Consider the following 16,752-nt stretch of genomic DNA (forward strand, 5'->3'; position numbering starts at 1 on the left):
ACTGAGGCAGGGCTCCACAGGAACCTTTATTTAGTTACAGATCAAACCTGCAAGATCAGAGGGTTCTCAACTGCCACTGTCCTCAGGATCAAACTCTTTCACATACCTGGTATAGGAATGATTTTCATACATTATGGTCTCAATGCTTTTCAGGAGGAGGAATGGAAAGGTATCATGTGCCATACTTACCTCAGCCAGCTCAATGCCAGGCTAGTTCCCTGGCATAAATTAGAACAGTCTGAAGACTGCCCTAAACTGTGCTGGCTGTCAATAGCTCCTATGGGACATTGAGGCACCCAGGAATTGCCTCCATCAAATCCCATTACTTTAGCCATGACTCCACTGGTAGGACCAGGAAGGGAGATTGGTGCAGGAGCCATTGTGGTGTCTCTAAACAACCCAGTGATTCTCCTATCCTGGGGAAATCAAAGCGGGTGGAGTGGCCCCAGCACAGCTGAGGATTTGGCCCTTTTTGCCTGACAGTCACAGTGTAGGACAAAGTTCTGTAAATGTTACATGTGTATCCATGGCTGTAGAAAATAATTGTATATTATAGTATAGGGCATTATTTGGTAAATAGTATGTGATGTAACTAAAAATTGCATTATAACTGCATATACACAAGGGGGGAGAATAACTTTATGTTCAAACCTTTACTTTGGCATTTCCTGACCTCTGAGTGATTTAACTATGGAGCCTTAATGATACTTAAACACAGATTTTAATATAATTTCCTGGCATGTAAACAAAAATGGGAGATAAAAAGATAGACAGTCTGGGAACATCCTATTTCATACCCCCTAAAAGGTTATACATCCTTTCCCGTACACTGAGGACAGAAGACTTTGTACAGCTAGGGTGTGCCGTCTCAACACTGTTTTTAAAATGGAATATTTATTTTATGGCTAGTGATATTACTTACCTACCAGATTTTTTAGAATTCAATACGTGGTCACAATGCAATATTTAATACATGAACAACGTTTGAAGGTTTTCTCCCCCATCTTCTAAGTCTGATTTTTTGAGTGCACAGCTAGAGCATCTGTGTAAGGTTTTTCTTTAATCTCTTCCTTCATGACAGCTAAATCATATACAGTACTCTTCCAATTTCCAACTGATGTTAATTGCAGAAAGCAATAATGTCCTCAGCTTGGCGTAAGCAAATGCTTTTTTAAAAACCCAATAAAAAGGAAGAATATTTTCTTGTTAAGAGCACTGGACTAGAATTCGGGAGACCTTGGATCAAATCCTATCACTGCAACAGTCTCTCTGTGTGACTTTGGAAAAGTCACAATCTCTCTGTGCCTTGGTTCTCAGTCTTCTGCTTGTATGCTGAATGTCTTCTTTCTACCCTTCATCTGCCTTCTCTGTTCTGAATGTAAGCTTTTCAGGGTGGGATCTCTCTCTTGCTATGTGTATATACAGCACCTAGCAAAATGGGGCCTGACGATGGCTGGGGCCTTCTGGAGCCATTGGAATACTCACATATGTAACCCTTTGGGGTTTAGAGAGTATGGCCCCTTTAAATCTTTTACCTAGTGGGGAGGGGGAGCAGTGAGAGAAAGGAGGGAAACTTGGGGGTGTGGCTCTGGAGCGCAGGAAGAGAAGGGCTTCAGCCGGGACGCCCTGGACAAAGTGAAGGAGAGAGAACCTGCCTGAAGCCTGGGAAGGACAGGGCGGCTGAACGGGGACACCCCAGGACGGGAGCCAGGAGGAGCACTGTGCCAGGGAGGAATCGCCTGAGAAGGACAGGCCGGAGCTGGACCCACTGCTGCCCAGAGCTGCATGGGGCTGTGAGTACTGGGGCTTGTGACTCTGCATTGGGAGAAAGGAGGGAGGCTGCTAGCTAGTTAAGTGGGGAGGTGGTTGCTCTGTGTGGCTTTGCAGAGAACAGCAGAAGAGGGTGCCGGAGGGATTTGTTGGGGAAAGTTCACTGGCACCGAAGACGACCAGGAGCACCCAAGACTCATCATTGAACTGGAACTTTGCTCAGGACTCCTGAACTCTGTGTGCAGACACATTGCTCGGAGTCTGCCCTTTCAGACTGTGCCACCATTGGGCCTGTGGGGCCTTGGTTTGGATGCAACCCTGTTCTTCTGCTCCCCCTGTACTTCCCCTTGTTGTTTTTCTCCTCTCATCCCTCTGTAAATAAATATCTCCCTTTGTTATATCCATTGTACTTTTCCTGTGGGTGTGCGTGTTCACTCTGGGGGGTTTGGAACAGGTGCCCCTGGGGTGGAGGGAATTTTTCCTGCTGCATTCCTGCGCGCGCCATCTCTTGGCCAGAGCTGCCTGCAGGGCAGACTCCATCTTGGCCACGAGGGCGCTAAAGTTACACATACACTATGTATATAGAAACACACATTCAGCCAGGAGTGAGGCAAACGATAGGCAAGACCTGCCTGCTCTGCACAGCTACAGAGTGCCCCAATTGAAGTACAATAGATTTGGTGCTTCTGCTGGGGCAAGGCAAGTGCAATGGGTTCTCAACACAGGTCTGTGCTCCAACGGGGTTCCTAGCACTCCAGGGAATAGAGGCGCTTTGGAGACTGAGTTGGGCAGGGGAGGAGTTGGAGTAGAGCTGGCTGGATCCACCAGCCATTCCCCACAGAATGGGAGAGTGCAGGAGTCAGTGGGGAGCACTGCAGCTACCAAGCACCTCCACTGCCATTCCAGCCTGTAAGAGATGATTCTCTTGCTCGCTGGCCCCAGTGGGTCTAGGGGAATTCCTCACTGCACAGTCATTTACTCAGCATTAGGATGTGCTCCTAATCACGGCTCTTGTAAATGTAAACAGCAAATGGTGTACATGTCAACCCACACAGTATAGTGAAAAATCACATCACAGTTCAGACCGCTACTTCCCCCTCCTCCCCAGTACAACTGCCAACTTGTACTGCTGCTCTCTACTACTACTTTAAAACAAAAACAAAACAAACAAACATGGGCAGGTTGTCCCAAAGGAGGAAGAACCTTTGCAAGGAAACCTGTGAGATTGTATTCATGGAGTTTCCATTGATTTGTCCCTAACAAGGAAGGGATGGTCACCTGCACCTTCCCCTGTGGAACTAGCAGAGCAGTTAATCCCTTTCCTTACTGAAATTAGATACTAGTGTGGTGGACTCTATAGGAAATGCTGAGATAGATACATAAACTGGTGGAGGCCAGAGCCATCTATGCAGAGGTTCTGTATGCTTCTGCACTGCCTACTAGCTCACCTGCCTTGAATCTTTTTCCATCCTCCACACCAATTTCTCCCATCAGTTTCTAAAATGCAGTTCCCCCTGAAATCAGTGGGTACTACATGTAAGTACAAATCCGAGGGAAGACTTTGACTTTCAGCGTTTAACTGTCTAGAATCTGATGGCATGCTTAACATAAGAGAGAGAACTTAAGTCAGGACAGAAAGAATCACACCAAGCAACAATGACAGACTTTCTGAAATGTCTTTCAAACTTACCACTTTAAAATTATTGTATAAGTAGTAGTTTTTGGAGCACAGGGGACAGGCAACCAGGAGCAAAATAGACTTATTTTTCTCTCTGTGTAGCAAGTCAGTTCGCCATGCCAATCTGCAAAATGAAAGCAAACTAAATAAGCAATCACACTATATAGTGAAGGACTATCTTGGACATCTATTTATAATCCCCCATTAACAAGAGGAAGACAACTCTCAAACTAAAGAGGCAACAAGTCTGAAATGGGATACAACTTCTTAATTAACCAGTGGTATTTCCTGTCAAAATGATAGTGTTTGGGCAAAGCAGACATCGATGCAATTAGTACTACAATCAGGAATTACTTAACACCCAACCACTTTAGGGCTTGTCTAAACAAAGAGCACCAGAGGGGTGTGATTTCTAAAGCACACCAGTGTGCTGTGCGGTAAATGCACATCTAGACCCTGCTGGTGTATACTAAAATGTACCTAGTTCATGTTAACTTAGAGTTGTTTGAAATGAACTACGTCAACACAAACTAGGTACATTTTAGAGCATGGTGTGGTCTGTTGTGGGAGGCTGTGAGCTGAGCCAAGTGGCCGGCTAGGCTAGGCTGAGAGCTTACTAATGAGGCTCTAGCGTGCTAGTCTTTTATCCCTAAGCCCTTTAGCTCCATGCCCTTGTTAAGGGATCCTATCTCAGTGAGAACAGGGGTTTAAAAAGCCAGCTCCTAAGCGACCAGTAGCAGCAAACGGGAGTTATGTGAGGGAGTTCAGAGAGGCATTCCTTCTAGGTCCAGCTCTCAAGCAGAGTGGGACAGAGTGAATTACCAAGGAGAGTTTGGCAGCAGAGACAGTTCAGCGGCAGGAAGAGGAGGCTGAGGGGTTTTAACCTAACTACGCCAGAAAACCCTTGAGAAAAGAAACACAGAAAGGAGGAGAAAAACCAAACAAAAACACTCTTCTACACCTAACATTCTCTAAACTTAAGTCACAAACAAACCTTGCAAGAGTAAAAATAATACCGGCAGAAGTCCAGCAGCAGAGGGAACTACCCAGTTTATTGTACTGAATGCAGCATGTACAATTACCTGCCTTGTGGGCAGGTGGCATATGTGTATTTTCGGTGCAAGCAACTCATGGCCCTCAGAGACTGAGTATGGACTCTTGAGACCAGAGTGGCTGAACTGGAAGAGCGAAGGGAGACAGAGAGGTACATAGACAAGACTTTCAGACACACAATAGTGTGGTCCCACCCCCAGTCTGACAGCGTCTGTACTGCTGAGGAGGATGAAAGTCTCAGGGAAGCAGACGTCAAGCTGGAGTAGAGGGAAATGATTCCATAGCTGGGACCTCCTTCTAGATGATGTCATGATAGCCCCTCACACTGAGGCTCCCACTGAAGGAGAGGACCCAGTAACTAGGAAGAGCCAGGTAGCAGAATGGGGGATTCACTTAATAGAAATATAGATATCTAGGTTTGTGATGACCAGGAGAACTGCATGATGAACTGCAGGAGAACTTGGCTGCCGGGTGTGAAGGTTGTGGATCTCATGAGATACCTAGACAGACTTTTGTGTAGTGCTGGGGAGGAGCCCACGTTCATAGTACAGGGTAGGTACCAATGACATAGGTAAAGGTAGGAGAGAGGGCGTGGAGGCCAAATTGAGGCTGCTGGGTAAGAGAGTTCCAAGCACAGGGCCAGGAAGACCAGCGGAACTGCAGGGTCTCAATGCCTGGATGAGATGATGGCGGAGAGAGAAGGGATTTAGGTTTATTAGGAACTGGGGAGGCTTTGGGGGAAAGAGGAGCCTATGGGAAAGATGGGCTCTTCCTAAACCAAAAGAGAACAAGATTGCTGGCTTGTAAAATGTAAAAGGTTATACAGGATTTTTTAAACTAAGGGGTGGGAGAAAGCCAACAGGTACAGATGAGAACATGGTTCAGGCAGAGACATCCCTAAGGGAGGAATTTTTATTAAAAGGTGAACTCTATATCCTAGTAAAGAGGGTAGGAGAGAAGTTGGTAAAGTTCAGATAGGAGCTACTGAGGAACAGTCAAATGTAAGATTCCCATTTAAATAGAACACATGAAGGTAAGCAACTGAATATTGACAATGTACAAGTGCTGTCCCATCTAGTGGTACCAAGACCACTTAGAGAGAGGTTAATGAGTCTGCTCTACAGCCTTAGCTAATAGCCATATGGCTTTTACCTCATGCACTAAGCTCTAGAGGTCCCAGGTTCAATCCCGCCTGCTGATGACCAGGGTCTGTCGCTGTTACGTATACATATTGTCATAAATATAAAGGGAAGGGCAACCACCTTTCTGTATAAAATGCTGTAAAATCCCTCCTGGCCAGAGGCAAAATCCTTTCACCTGTAAAGGGTTAAGAAGCTAAGGTAACCCCGCTGGCACCTGACCCAAAATGGCCAATGAGGGGACAAGATTCTTTCAAATCTGGAGGCAGGGGAACAAAAGGTTTGGGCTGTCTGCGTGATGCTTTTGCCGGGAACAGATCAGGAATGCAGTCTTACAACTCCTGTAAAGTTAGTAAGTAATCTAGCTAGAAAATGTGTTAGATTTTCTTTTGTGTAATGGCTTGTAAAATAAGCTGTGCTGGAGGGGAATGTGTATTCCTGTTTTTTGTGTCTTTTTGTAACTTAAGGTTTTGCCTAGAGGGATTCTTTTTGAATCGGATTACCCTGTAAGGTATTTACCATCCTGATTTTACAGAGGTGCTTCTTTTACCTTTTCTTTAATTAAAATTCTTCTTTTAAGAACCTGATTGATTTTTCATTGTTCTTAAGATCCAATGATTTGGGTCTGTGTTCACCTGTACCAATTGGTGACGATTATTATGAAGCCTTCCCCAGGAAAGGGGGTGTAGGGCTTGGGGGGGGGTATTGGGGGGGAAGACGTCTCCAAGCGGTCTCTTTCCCTGTTCTTTGTTTAAAATGCTTGGTGATGGCAGCAGCATACTGTTCAAGGCCAAGGCAAAGTCTGTACCTTTTAACCTAAGCTGGTAAGAATAAGCTTAGGGGGTCTTTCATGCAGGTCCCCACATCTGTACCCTAGAGTTCAGAGTGGGGAAGGGACCTTGACACATATGATAGAAGTCTAAATAGTAAGATGGGTGAACTAAAGAGCCTGGCATTAAATAAGGATATTGATGTAATAGGTATCACAGAAACTTGGTGGAATAAGGATAATCAAATGGACGCAGTAATACCAGGGTACAAAATATATAGGAATGATAAAATAGGTTGTGCTGATGGGGGTGTGGCACTAAATGTGAAAAAAAGCATCCAGCCAAAATAAAAAAATCTTAAATGAATCAAACTGTGTACCACAGAATCTCTATGGATAGAAATTCAAGTCTTGAACAATAAGAGTATAGCAGTAGGAATATACCCCTGACTAGGATGGTGAGAGTGACTGAAATGAACAGGGAAATTAGAAATGCTACAAAGTAGGGCTGTCAATTAATCACAGTTAATGCATGCAATTAATGCAAAACAAATTAACTAGATTAAAAAATTAATTGCAGTTTTAATTGCACGGTTAAACAATAATAGAATACCAATTTAAATTTACTACACATATTTTTGGATGTTTTTCTACATTTTCAAATATACTGATTTCAATTAAAACAGTACAAAAAGTGTACAGTGCTCACTTTATATTTTTATTACAAATATTTGTACTGTAAAAACCCCCAAATAAATAGCATTTTTAATTCACCTAATACAAGTACTGTAGTGCAATCTCTTTATCATGAAAGACTTACAAATGTAGACTTTTTTTTTTAACATAACTGTACTCAAAAAACAAAACAATGTAAAACTTTAAAACTTACAAGTCAAAACATGAAGGGGCATATTAATGTTTTGCATATCTGGTACCAAAATACCTTGCAACGCTGGGTACAACAGTGCCATGCGAATGCCTGTTCTCACTTTCAGGTGACATTGTAAATAAGCGAGCAGCATTATGTTCCGCAAATGTAAACAAACTTGTTTGTTTTAGCGATTAGCTGAATAAGAAGTAGGACTGAGTGGACTTGCTTGAGGTGAATTGAAAAATGCTTTCTTTTATCTTCTTTACAGTGCAAATATTTAACCAACATTAATATAAGTGAGCACTCTACAGTTTGAATTCTGTGTTATAATTGAAATTAATATAATTAAAAATGTAGAAAAACATCCAAAAATATTTATAGTCAATTTAAATTAGCATTCTATTATTGTTTAATAGTGTGATTAAAACTCTGATTAATCATGACTATTTTTTAATCTCATGATAAATTGTGATTATTTTTTAAAATAATTTGACTGCCCTACTATAAAGGCAGACAATGCAATAATAATGGGAGACTTCAGTTATCCTCGTTGATTGAGATGCAGAGACAAAGTTTCTAGACCCATTAAATAACTGCTTCTTGGAGCAATTAGTCCTGGAACCCACCAGGGGAGAGGCAATTCTTGATTTAGTCCTAAGTGAAAACCTGGATCTGGTCCAAGAAGTGAATCTAGCTGAACTGCTTGGTAACAGCAGCTATAATGTAATTAAATTTAACATCCTTGGGGGGGGAGGGAAATGCCAAAGACATCCACCATCATAGCATTGAACTTCAAAAAGGGAAGTATACAAAAATGAGGAAGCTAGTTAAATAGAAATTAAAAGAACCAGTTATGAGGGTGAAATGTCTACAAACTGCATGGAGACTATTTAAAAACATAAGTGGCTCAAATAAATGTGTATCCCAAATAAAAAACACAGTAACAGGACCAAAAATACCACCCTGGCTAGACAGCAAAGTAAAAGAGGTGGTTAGAAGCAAAAAAAGCATCTTTTAAAAATTGGAAATGAATCCCATTGAGGAAGAGAGAAAGGAGCATAAGCTCTGGCAAGTGTAAAATTGAAAATCAATCCCACTGAGGAAGAGAAAAAGGAGCATAAGCTCTGGCAAGTGTAAAAGTATAGTAAGGCAAGACAAGAAAGAATGTAAAGAACTAGCTAAAACTAGTTCTAACACAAAAACTAACAGCAAAAAGTTTAAGAAGCAGAAAGCCTGCCAAATAATCAGTGGGGTCACTGGACAGTCGAGGTTCTAAATGAGCACTGAATGAAGATAAAGCCATTGTGGAGAAGCTAAATGAATTCTTTGCATTGGTCTTCACTGCAGAGGATACGGGGGAGAACCCCACACCCAAGCCCTTCTTTTTAAGTGACAGATCTGAGGAACTGTCCCAGATGGAGGTGCGAATAGAGGAGTTTTTGGAACAAACTATACAGTATAAGTCATAGAATCATAGAATATTAGGGTTGGAAGAGATCTCAGGAGGTCATCTAGTCCAATCCCCTGCTCAAAGCAGGACCAACACCAACTAAATCATCCCAGCCAGGGCTTTGTCAAGCTGGGCCTTAAAAACCTCTAAGGACGGAGATTCTACCACCTCCCTAAGTAACCCATTCCAGTGCTTCACCACCCTCCTAGTGCAATAGTGTTTCCTAATATCCAACCCAGACCTCCCCCACTCCAACTTGAGACCATTGCTTCTTGTTATGTCATCTGCCACTACTGAGAACAGCCTAACTCCATCCTCTTTGGAACCCCCCTTCAGGTAACTGAAGACTGCGAACAAATACCTCCTTACTCTTCTCTTCTGCAGACTAAATAACCCCAGTTCCCTCAGCCTCTCCTTGTAAGGCATATGCCCCAGACCCCTAACCATTTTTGTTACCCTATGCTATACTCTCTCCAAATATATCCACATCCCGTCTGTAGTGGCGGCCCCAAAACTGGACTCAGTACTCCAGGTGTGGCCTCACCAGTACCGAATAAAGGAGAATAATCACTTCCCTCAGTCTGCTGGCAATGCTCCCACTAATACAACCCAATATGCCGTTGACCTTCTTGGCAACAAGGGCACACTGCTGACTCATGTCCAGCTTCTCGTCCACTGTAATTCCCAGGTCCTTTTCTGCAGAACTGCTGCTTAGCCAGTTGGTCCCCAGCCTGTAGTGGTGCATGGGATTCTTCTTTCCTAAGTGCAGGACGCTGCACTTGTCCTTGTTGAACCTCATCAGATTTCTTTTGGCCCAATCCTCCAATTAGTCTAAGTCACTCTGGACCCTATGCCTACGCTCCATCGTATCTACCTCTTCCCTCAGCTTAGTGTCATCTGCAAACTTGCTGAGGGTGCAATTAATCCCATCATCCAAACCATTAATAAAGATGTTGGACAAAACCGGCCCCAGGACCGACCCCTGGGGCACTCCGCTTGATAACGGCTGCCAACTAGACATCAAGCCGTTGATCACTACCTGTTGAGCCCGACAATCTAGCCAGCTTTCTATCCACCTTATAGTCTATTCATCCAATCCATACTTCTTTAACTTGCTGGCAAGAATACTATTGGAGACCATATCAAAAGCTTTGCTAAAGTCAAGATATATCACGTCCACTGCTTTCCCCATATCCACAGAGCTAGTTATAGAAGGCATCATAGTTGGTCAGGCATGACTTGCCCTTGATGAATCCATGTTGACTGCTCCTGATCACCTTCCTCTCCTCCAAGTGCTTCAGAATGGATTCCTTGAGGATCTGCTCCATGATTTTGCCGGGGACTGAAGCGAGGCTGACCAGTATGTAGTTCCCCAGGTTCTCTTTCTTCCCTTTTTAAAATATGGGCACTATATTTTCCAGCCACCAAGACCAGATGGTATTCACCCAAGAGTTCTGAAGGAACGTAAATATGAAATTGCAGAACTGCTAACTGCTCTTAAATCAGCCTCTGTACCAGATGACTGGAAGATAGCTAATGTAATGCTCCAGGCGTGATCCTGGCAATTACAGACTGTTAAACCTATCTTCAGTACCAGGAAAATTGACTGAAACTATAGTAAAGAACAAAATCATCATACAACTTGATAAATATCATGCCTCACCAATCTATTAGAATTATTTGATGGCGTCAACAAACATGTGGACAAGGGTGACTAGTGGATATAGTATAACTGGACTTTCAGAAAGCCTTTGCCAAAGCCTCCAAAAGACTCTTAAGCAAAGTAAGCAGTCATGGGATAAGAGGGAATTTCCTCTCAAGGATCAGTAACTGGTTAAAAGGTAGGAAACAAAGGGTAGGAATCTATGGTCAGTTTTCACAGAGGAGGAAGGTAAATAGCAGGATCCCCCAAGGATCTGTACGGGGACCAGTGTTGGATGTCTTATTTTAAGAATCTAATTAAGGACCATTGCCAAACGGTAAGATATGAGGCTTGATAAAAATATAGGCCTATTGAATTATGGCATTTCCTACTTTTTTAGTCTTTCTTTACACCCATTAGCCATGCTTCTCTCTGGTAACAAAGACTTATTGCTGTCTGACTGAACAGCATGTTATGGGTCTGTGAAATACTTCTACACTTGTTTAACATTTAAATTGTGTATTCTGCTTTAAAAAAATTGGAACACACTGTATGCTCCTTAAATTACCTTAAGGGCTAGCTAATGTTGCTGCATTCTTTGCACACAGATTCCATTACTGAACTCTGCTTGCAGTGTGTGTTCTGCATTTCCAACTCAGCAATGTTAACTCCCAGAGTTGGGGGGAGATGAACAGACAGCTGTCCTCCATTTACAGCTGATATCTAGATGCCAGAAGTAGGTCAAGATTGGCTTTTACAATCTCCAAAAGTTTTAGCCATTACCTTTTATTTAAGACATGTGTAAGCGGGGGAATAGTCCCACTATTGTGGGGAACTTTCCTGGCTTCTGCACTACCCCGGTGAAGTGGGCTAGCGAAAGGATCTGAGTCCTCGCTCCCACTTCTTTTACCCAGTGGCCTCCCTCCCCTTCCACTCTCCTGTCTGGCACAGTCCTCGTAACCCCAACAAGGCTGGGCCCAGGATTCCTGGGGGGTCGACCCCCAATCTTGCTGTGGTCACCTAGGACAGGGGCTAGAGTGTCCCCACTCCGGGGTACTCTCTGCACTGGGCACTTCTCTGACTCACTGACCATTACATACAAGTTAAAGCAAATGCAAGTTATTTAATCAACAATTAATTTTAAAAAGAATAAGGAAAAATGGGAAAGGTTAAAGGAAACACATCAACCCGCTCTGTGGCAGGGAACATCACAAACAGTGTCTCTGGAATGTCCGGGCAGTTCACAGTCTGTTCCTTGTAAGTCCCAGGCTGCCTTCTCAGGCCCTGGCTGTGCTGTAGGGATGCTGGGGGTTGGACACTTGCTCTGGTGGTGGCCACACGCTCTCAGGCTCTAAGCGGTAGGACCCTTCTTCCCAGTGTCGCCCCCGCCCTGTCAGGGTTACGATCCAAGCCTGGCCTGCAGAGCCTCTTGGCTGAGGCGTCTCCCTGTGCTGGGCCTGCTGCCCAGGGTCCCCTTCGCTCTCCTCACCACACCCAGCTCCGGACCACTCCAGCCCCAGCTCCACCACTCTGTCTCAGCGCTGCTGCTGCTCTGCCTCCAGCTCCCTGGGCTGCTTCTTTGGCCCCTCTGCCTCTGGTTGCTACACCAATTCACACACTCCCAGGACAGGTCTGCTCTGCAGGCTGCTTCTGTGACTCTGCTCCCAGCACTGACCGGCTTCGTGGGCTGCTTTTCTGGCCCCTCTGGCTCTGGTTGCTGCAGCTCTGCTCCCAGGGCAAGTCTGCTCTCTCTGGGCTGTGCCTCTAGCTATGGGGCTGCAGCTCTGCTCCCAGGACAGGGTCTGTTCTCTCTGGGCTGCTTTTCTGGTCCCTCTGGATCTGGCACAGCTCTGCTCCCCAGCTTAGCTTGGCCCCACTCTGTCTGACCCAGGCAAACCCAGCTCACACAGAAGATGGGACCTCACTGGCCTCCTGACTCCCTGATTAGCCTGCTTGCCCTGTCATTCAGGCTGACCTGGAGCATTGGCCTCTCCCCATTGTTCCTGGGGACTATCAGTCTCAGGGTCCTGGTTTCCCATACACCCTTCCCCTTTTAGTACTGGGAGCTAGCCAACCAAAACACCCCCACTGAATGTTAGTAAGGGGGCAAGAGTCCCCTTACACATGGAACACACCACCCGCACTCACATCTTCATGAATTCTTAATATCAATACACTTCCTTTGCTTTAGAAAACCACTTGCAGATTTGCAGCTATTGCAGAATGAGGCAACATGACTACCTGAGGGCCTTTGGTTGCCTATAGTCTGCTTAATGCAATCAAGAGCTTTAAGGATATAAACAATATAGATCCAGATAACCTGAGGAACAAACAGCTGCTCTGAGTCCCAATCCAGAAATTGAGAATGACTGATCAAATTTTATTTTATTGTCATTTAAAGTAAGTTTTTAAAAAATCAAGTGAATATTTGCAGAATATTTTTGCTTAACTCTTATTTTAAAGCATCTTTCTTCCAATGATCTCAAAGCACTTTCCAAATATTTAATGAATTTATTCACAGACATCCTGTGTTGTAGATAAGTATTGTTTATGACTATTGTATAGATGAATAATGGAAGAATTGGAAAACTTAAGACCAAAGTTTTTCAAAACGGACACTGATTTGGGGTGCTTCAGTGGTTTGTTTGTCTAACTTGGTACCTAAATACTTGAACATGCAAAATTAGTGGACACTTCTGAAAATATAAGCCTAAATTATTTGTACAAGGTAGCATATGAAGTCAGGAGCAGAGCTGAGAAGTTTAGGCATTCTGATTCCAGGTAACTTGCTGGAAACATTAGAGAATTATCCCTCTTCATGTTAATGGTTCATCCAGGATTAAACCTTGTTGAAGCTAATTCCAATCAGCTAAAGAAAACACAGAGCTTCTCATAATTGACACAGTAATGGTCCAGACCTGAATTCCTTGTGTACCCAAAACTCCCATACTACAAGGAATACAGGATCCAGGAATACAGGGTAGGAGTTTCTTTTAATACATTACATCATCATGTAACATTAGGCAAGAGACCAACATTGGAAGATATATTTACTGAATCACGTACTTTTGAAGTTATTTTTCAGTGATGTTTTCTAATTCAGAATAATAGGCTAACTAGGACTACAGTACATTAGCATACTGGATGAAATGTCAGTTTCTTACTTATCAGTTAATAAATAATATGACCACAGGCTTGGTATACAAAATGATTAATTTTTTCCTCAAGAACCTAAAATTTATTTAGTGTTTTTTACAGTTTGTCAAACACTGACAGTATTTTTAAAGGAACTTTTTTTTTAGTCTTTAGTGTCCCCTGGGTTTTCTGCAATATTTCAGAAATCTTAAGTATTAGAAATTGTATTCATTTTTTTCTTTTCAGTGTATGAACTGTGAATTCACAGGAATTAAGAAATTATGTTCCTGGGTACCACTCCCTAGTTTATAAACAGACACCAAAATAAAATGTAAATGTACTAACTTTAGAGAAGAGGATAAGGATCTTGAAATGTAGAAGATACAACTGTAGTTCTGTTTTCCTGATAACTGTAGTCAAATCCCCATTGTACAAATCTCATTTTCTCATTTGCACAGATTTAAAAAAAAACAAACCCCTGTCTGAGACATATCTTATTACTTGGAAGTTAAACACTGAATGTAAGTAGAATCTCTCTGTAGAGCACTGATGCCTTCTGTGGTGTTGCACTCTGATTTGTAGTGGAGTAAATGAGAGAAGAATCAGTTCTATTCTCTTCTGCACAGAGCAGAGACACATCGCTGTATTTTAGAAAACTCTTCCTACAGAAGCACGATCTTAAATTTCTGGATCATCCCTCCCACAGAGAAACTTGTGGGAAGGAGCAGGGAGCTGGAAAACTCCATGAATTTGACTTTGTGACATTCCCAGGCATCTGTTCCTTCAGTTAGAAGGAGTGCAGCCTTTAATTCCCGTGGCCCTAAAGCTTCACAGGGAAAGGAAGCTTGAATCCTACAGCCAGCCCCTCTATGCTGTTTGCTGGCATCTGTTCCTCTGCCAATGGTCAAGCACGCTGCACCTGCACAAAACCCCCTGCACCACAGGGCTTCTGTGGAGTCTGAATTAATGCTGCATTAATTTAAGTGCAGATACCTGTTACCTTTTCAGGGGCAGAGAGTAACTCTTTCTCCTTACCCCACCAGCCAAAATTTCCTGGATGCATATGGGGTTTTTATGGGGTCCGGGAAGAGCTGGCCATAGTGTTGAAGAGTTCCCTGTGCTTGTGCAAGTGGAGGAGATCATCTGACTCTTATTACTGGTGGCTTTACAAAAATGCCTTCAGTTTGCAGGTGATTACACTATAATGAGCAACTTGGAAATAGAGATGGACAAGGCCTATTAGCTCAGCTGATCCCTCTCCCGGCTAATGCAGGTCTGTTTGTACATTACATTCCTTAGTACCTTGACCAGGTCAGTTTTCATTTATTCAAACAATGATGTTCCCACCACTTCATTCTACAGTCAAATAAAGCTCCCCATTATCAAGGGTTTCCTTATTGATCTTAAATTTTCCTTTGCACAGTTTCATCCAATTACTTCTAGTTTCATTCCACTGTATCTCCTCCCACCAGAGCTCTAATCTCTTTTGAAAAGACAAATGGGAAATGGCCCAGTTTTTTCACTTTGAAACCTCTTTTTATTAGTCAGCAAGATTTTTCAGCAATGTTTTCATAAGAGTTATAGTCAGCAGATGCCGAATTAAATGTGTGGCCTGGAAAGCAGTGGCTGATTGCAGCAAAAATGACACACCCAGCGCACACTGTGTACTCAGAGTCCATCTTCTATGCTGGAACTGTTTTTACTGGCAGAAAAATCCTATTTGCTGAAACAATTGTTCAGCACCCCAACTTTCTGAGAGGCAGCTGTGAAACTTCCAGCAGGTTGCTCTACTCCTGCTGTGCCTGTCATCCCAATACTGCCAGGGGTGCAGCCTGGCCTGATTACTCTTGCATCCCCAGCTGGGAAGGGCAATGTGCCTGAGGGGGCTGCAGTAGCATTATTTTCACAATGTTTTCCAATAGCCTTTTTTCTCATCCATCTGCCACAGCTCTCGCCAGGTGCCTCTTCTGAATCACAGCATCCCTTGTCCGCCTTCCTCCCCCTGACTCCATTTCCCCATCCCTCTGTAGTTCCCACCGGATCTACCTACTTCTGGATTTGTGCTGGTGGGAGGAGGGGGGAGATCTCACAGCAACATCCTCCTCTGCTGCCTCTTCCTCATCTCTGGTGACATTTGCCCCAACCTTGGCCCCCTCCACACGACCCACACCCATCCCCACCACCACCATCACCGCCTCTTCCTCTTTCGTGCCACCATTCCCAGTCTCACACCCATCCCCCCTCCTGCTGTCTCTGGAATGCCCACTCCATCTCTAAAAAGATTGCAACCATCCATGACCTTTTCACATCTTTTTCCCTCCAGCTCATGAATCCCTTCATCTGACATGGCCTCTGGAGCTGCCCTCTCTTACAGAGGACTCTCCTTCTCTCACACTCCTCATCCTGAGTCAGACCTACCTTCATGACTTCAGCTTCCACATTAATGATCCATCCAGCCGCTTAGCTGCAAGTTTCCTCTCCCTCACTTCTTCATTTCACCTGCTGCTCTGTTTCCTACTCACCAAACAGTGACTCACCAAAGTGAGTCAAAACTGATTTGACGTGGTATTCACCAAGAACTGCTTTCTGATCTCTCTGTTGCTGAGTTCCACTCTCCAATCATCATCTGGTCTTCAACATCACCCATTAGCCCCTCTCTCATTCCCTGTCACTTGGCCTTTCCATTACTTCTAATCCATCAGCACTGATTACTTCTGTCTGCTTTCAGCCCTTTCCTCCCTGCCTTTTTTCTCCGTTGATATGGTTGTTGACTTTCTCCGTACTTCACGCTCCTCTGTCCTTGATTTTTTTTTCCTCTTCCTTTCCATTGCAAAGTCGTTCCTGGCTCACTTCCAACATCTTCTTTCTCAACTTCTGTTTTTGCTTTGCAGATCAACTCTGGCAGAAATTCTGTGAGAGGGTTGACTTCCTCGTCTACCAATTTGTTCTCTCCTCCTTCACTTTTGCTTCTTCATTGGTAAACAACTCACTTCTCCAATTTAATTGAATCTCATGCCTGCAATCCCAACGGCCACCGTTGACTGTCCTCAACCCCTCCCATCGTTCTGCCTCCAATTCTCTCGCCACACAACATCTTGCCAATTTCTGCCAAGGGAAAATTGACAACATACAGTGTGACCTTTCCTTCCCTTCCTACAACTCCAACCTCCTTTCTTCTGTAACTAATGCAGAAGTTTCTCATCTGTTCTCCTCCTCTAACCCTTCCATATGCCCCAGTGACTCCA

The 16,752-nt window shown here is 43.8% G+C and overlaps 1 protein-coding gene across 1 annotated transcript in view; it reads right to left on the reverse strand.

Moving 5' to 3' along the window:
* LOC102947585 (interleukin-6 receptor subunit beta) overlaps positions 1-16,466 on the reverse strand; it is a 64,919-nt gene extending 48,453 nt beyond the window's left edge. The window contains 3 exon segments of the mRNA XM_043546458.1: positions 3,461-3,572; positions 16,045-16,105; positions 16,107-16,466. Of these exon segments, the coding sequence (XP_043402393.1) occupies positions 3,461-3,572; positions 16,045-16,105; positions 16,107-16,169 (236 nt within the window). The 5' untranslated portion in view covers positions 16,170-16,466.
* Positions 16,467-16,752: the final 286 nt, after the last annotated feature.

This window comes from Chelonia mydas, chromosome 5 (genome assembly GCF_015237465.2).
Source record: "Chelonia mydas isolate rCheMyd1 chromosome 5, rCheMyd1.pri.v2, whole genome shotgun sequence".
In the NCBI taxonomy this organism is placed as follows: Eukaryota; Metazoa; Chordata; order Testudines; family Cheloniidae; genus Chelonia; species Chelonia mydas.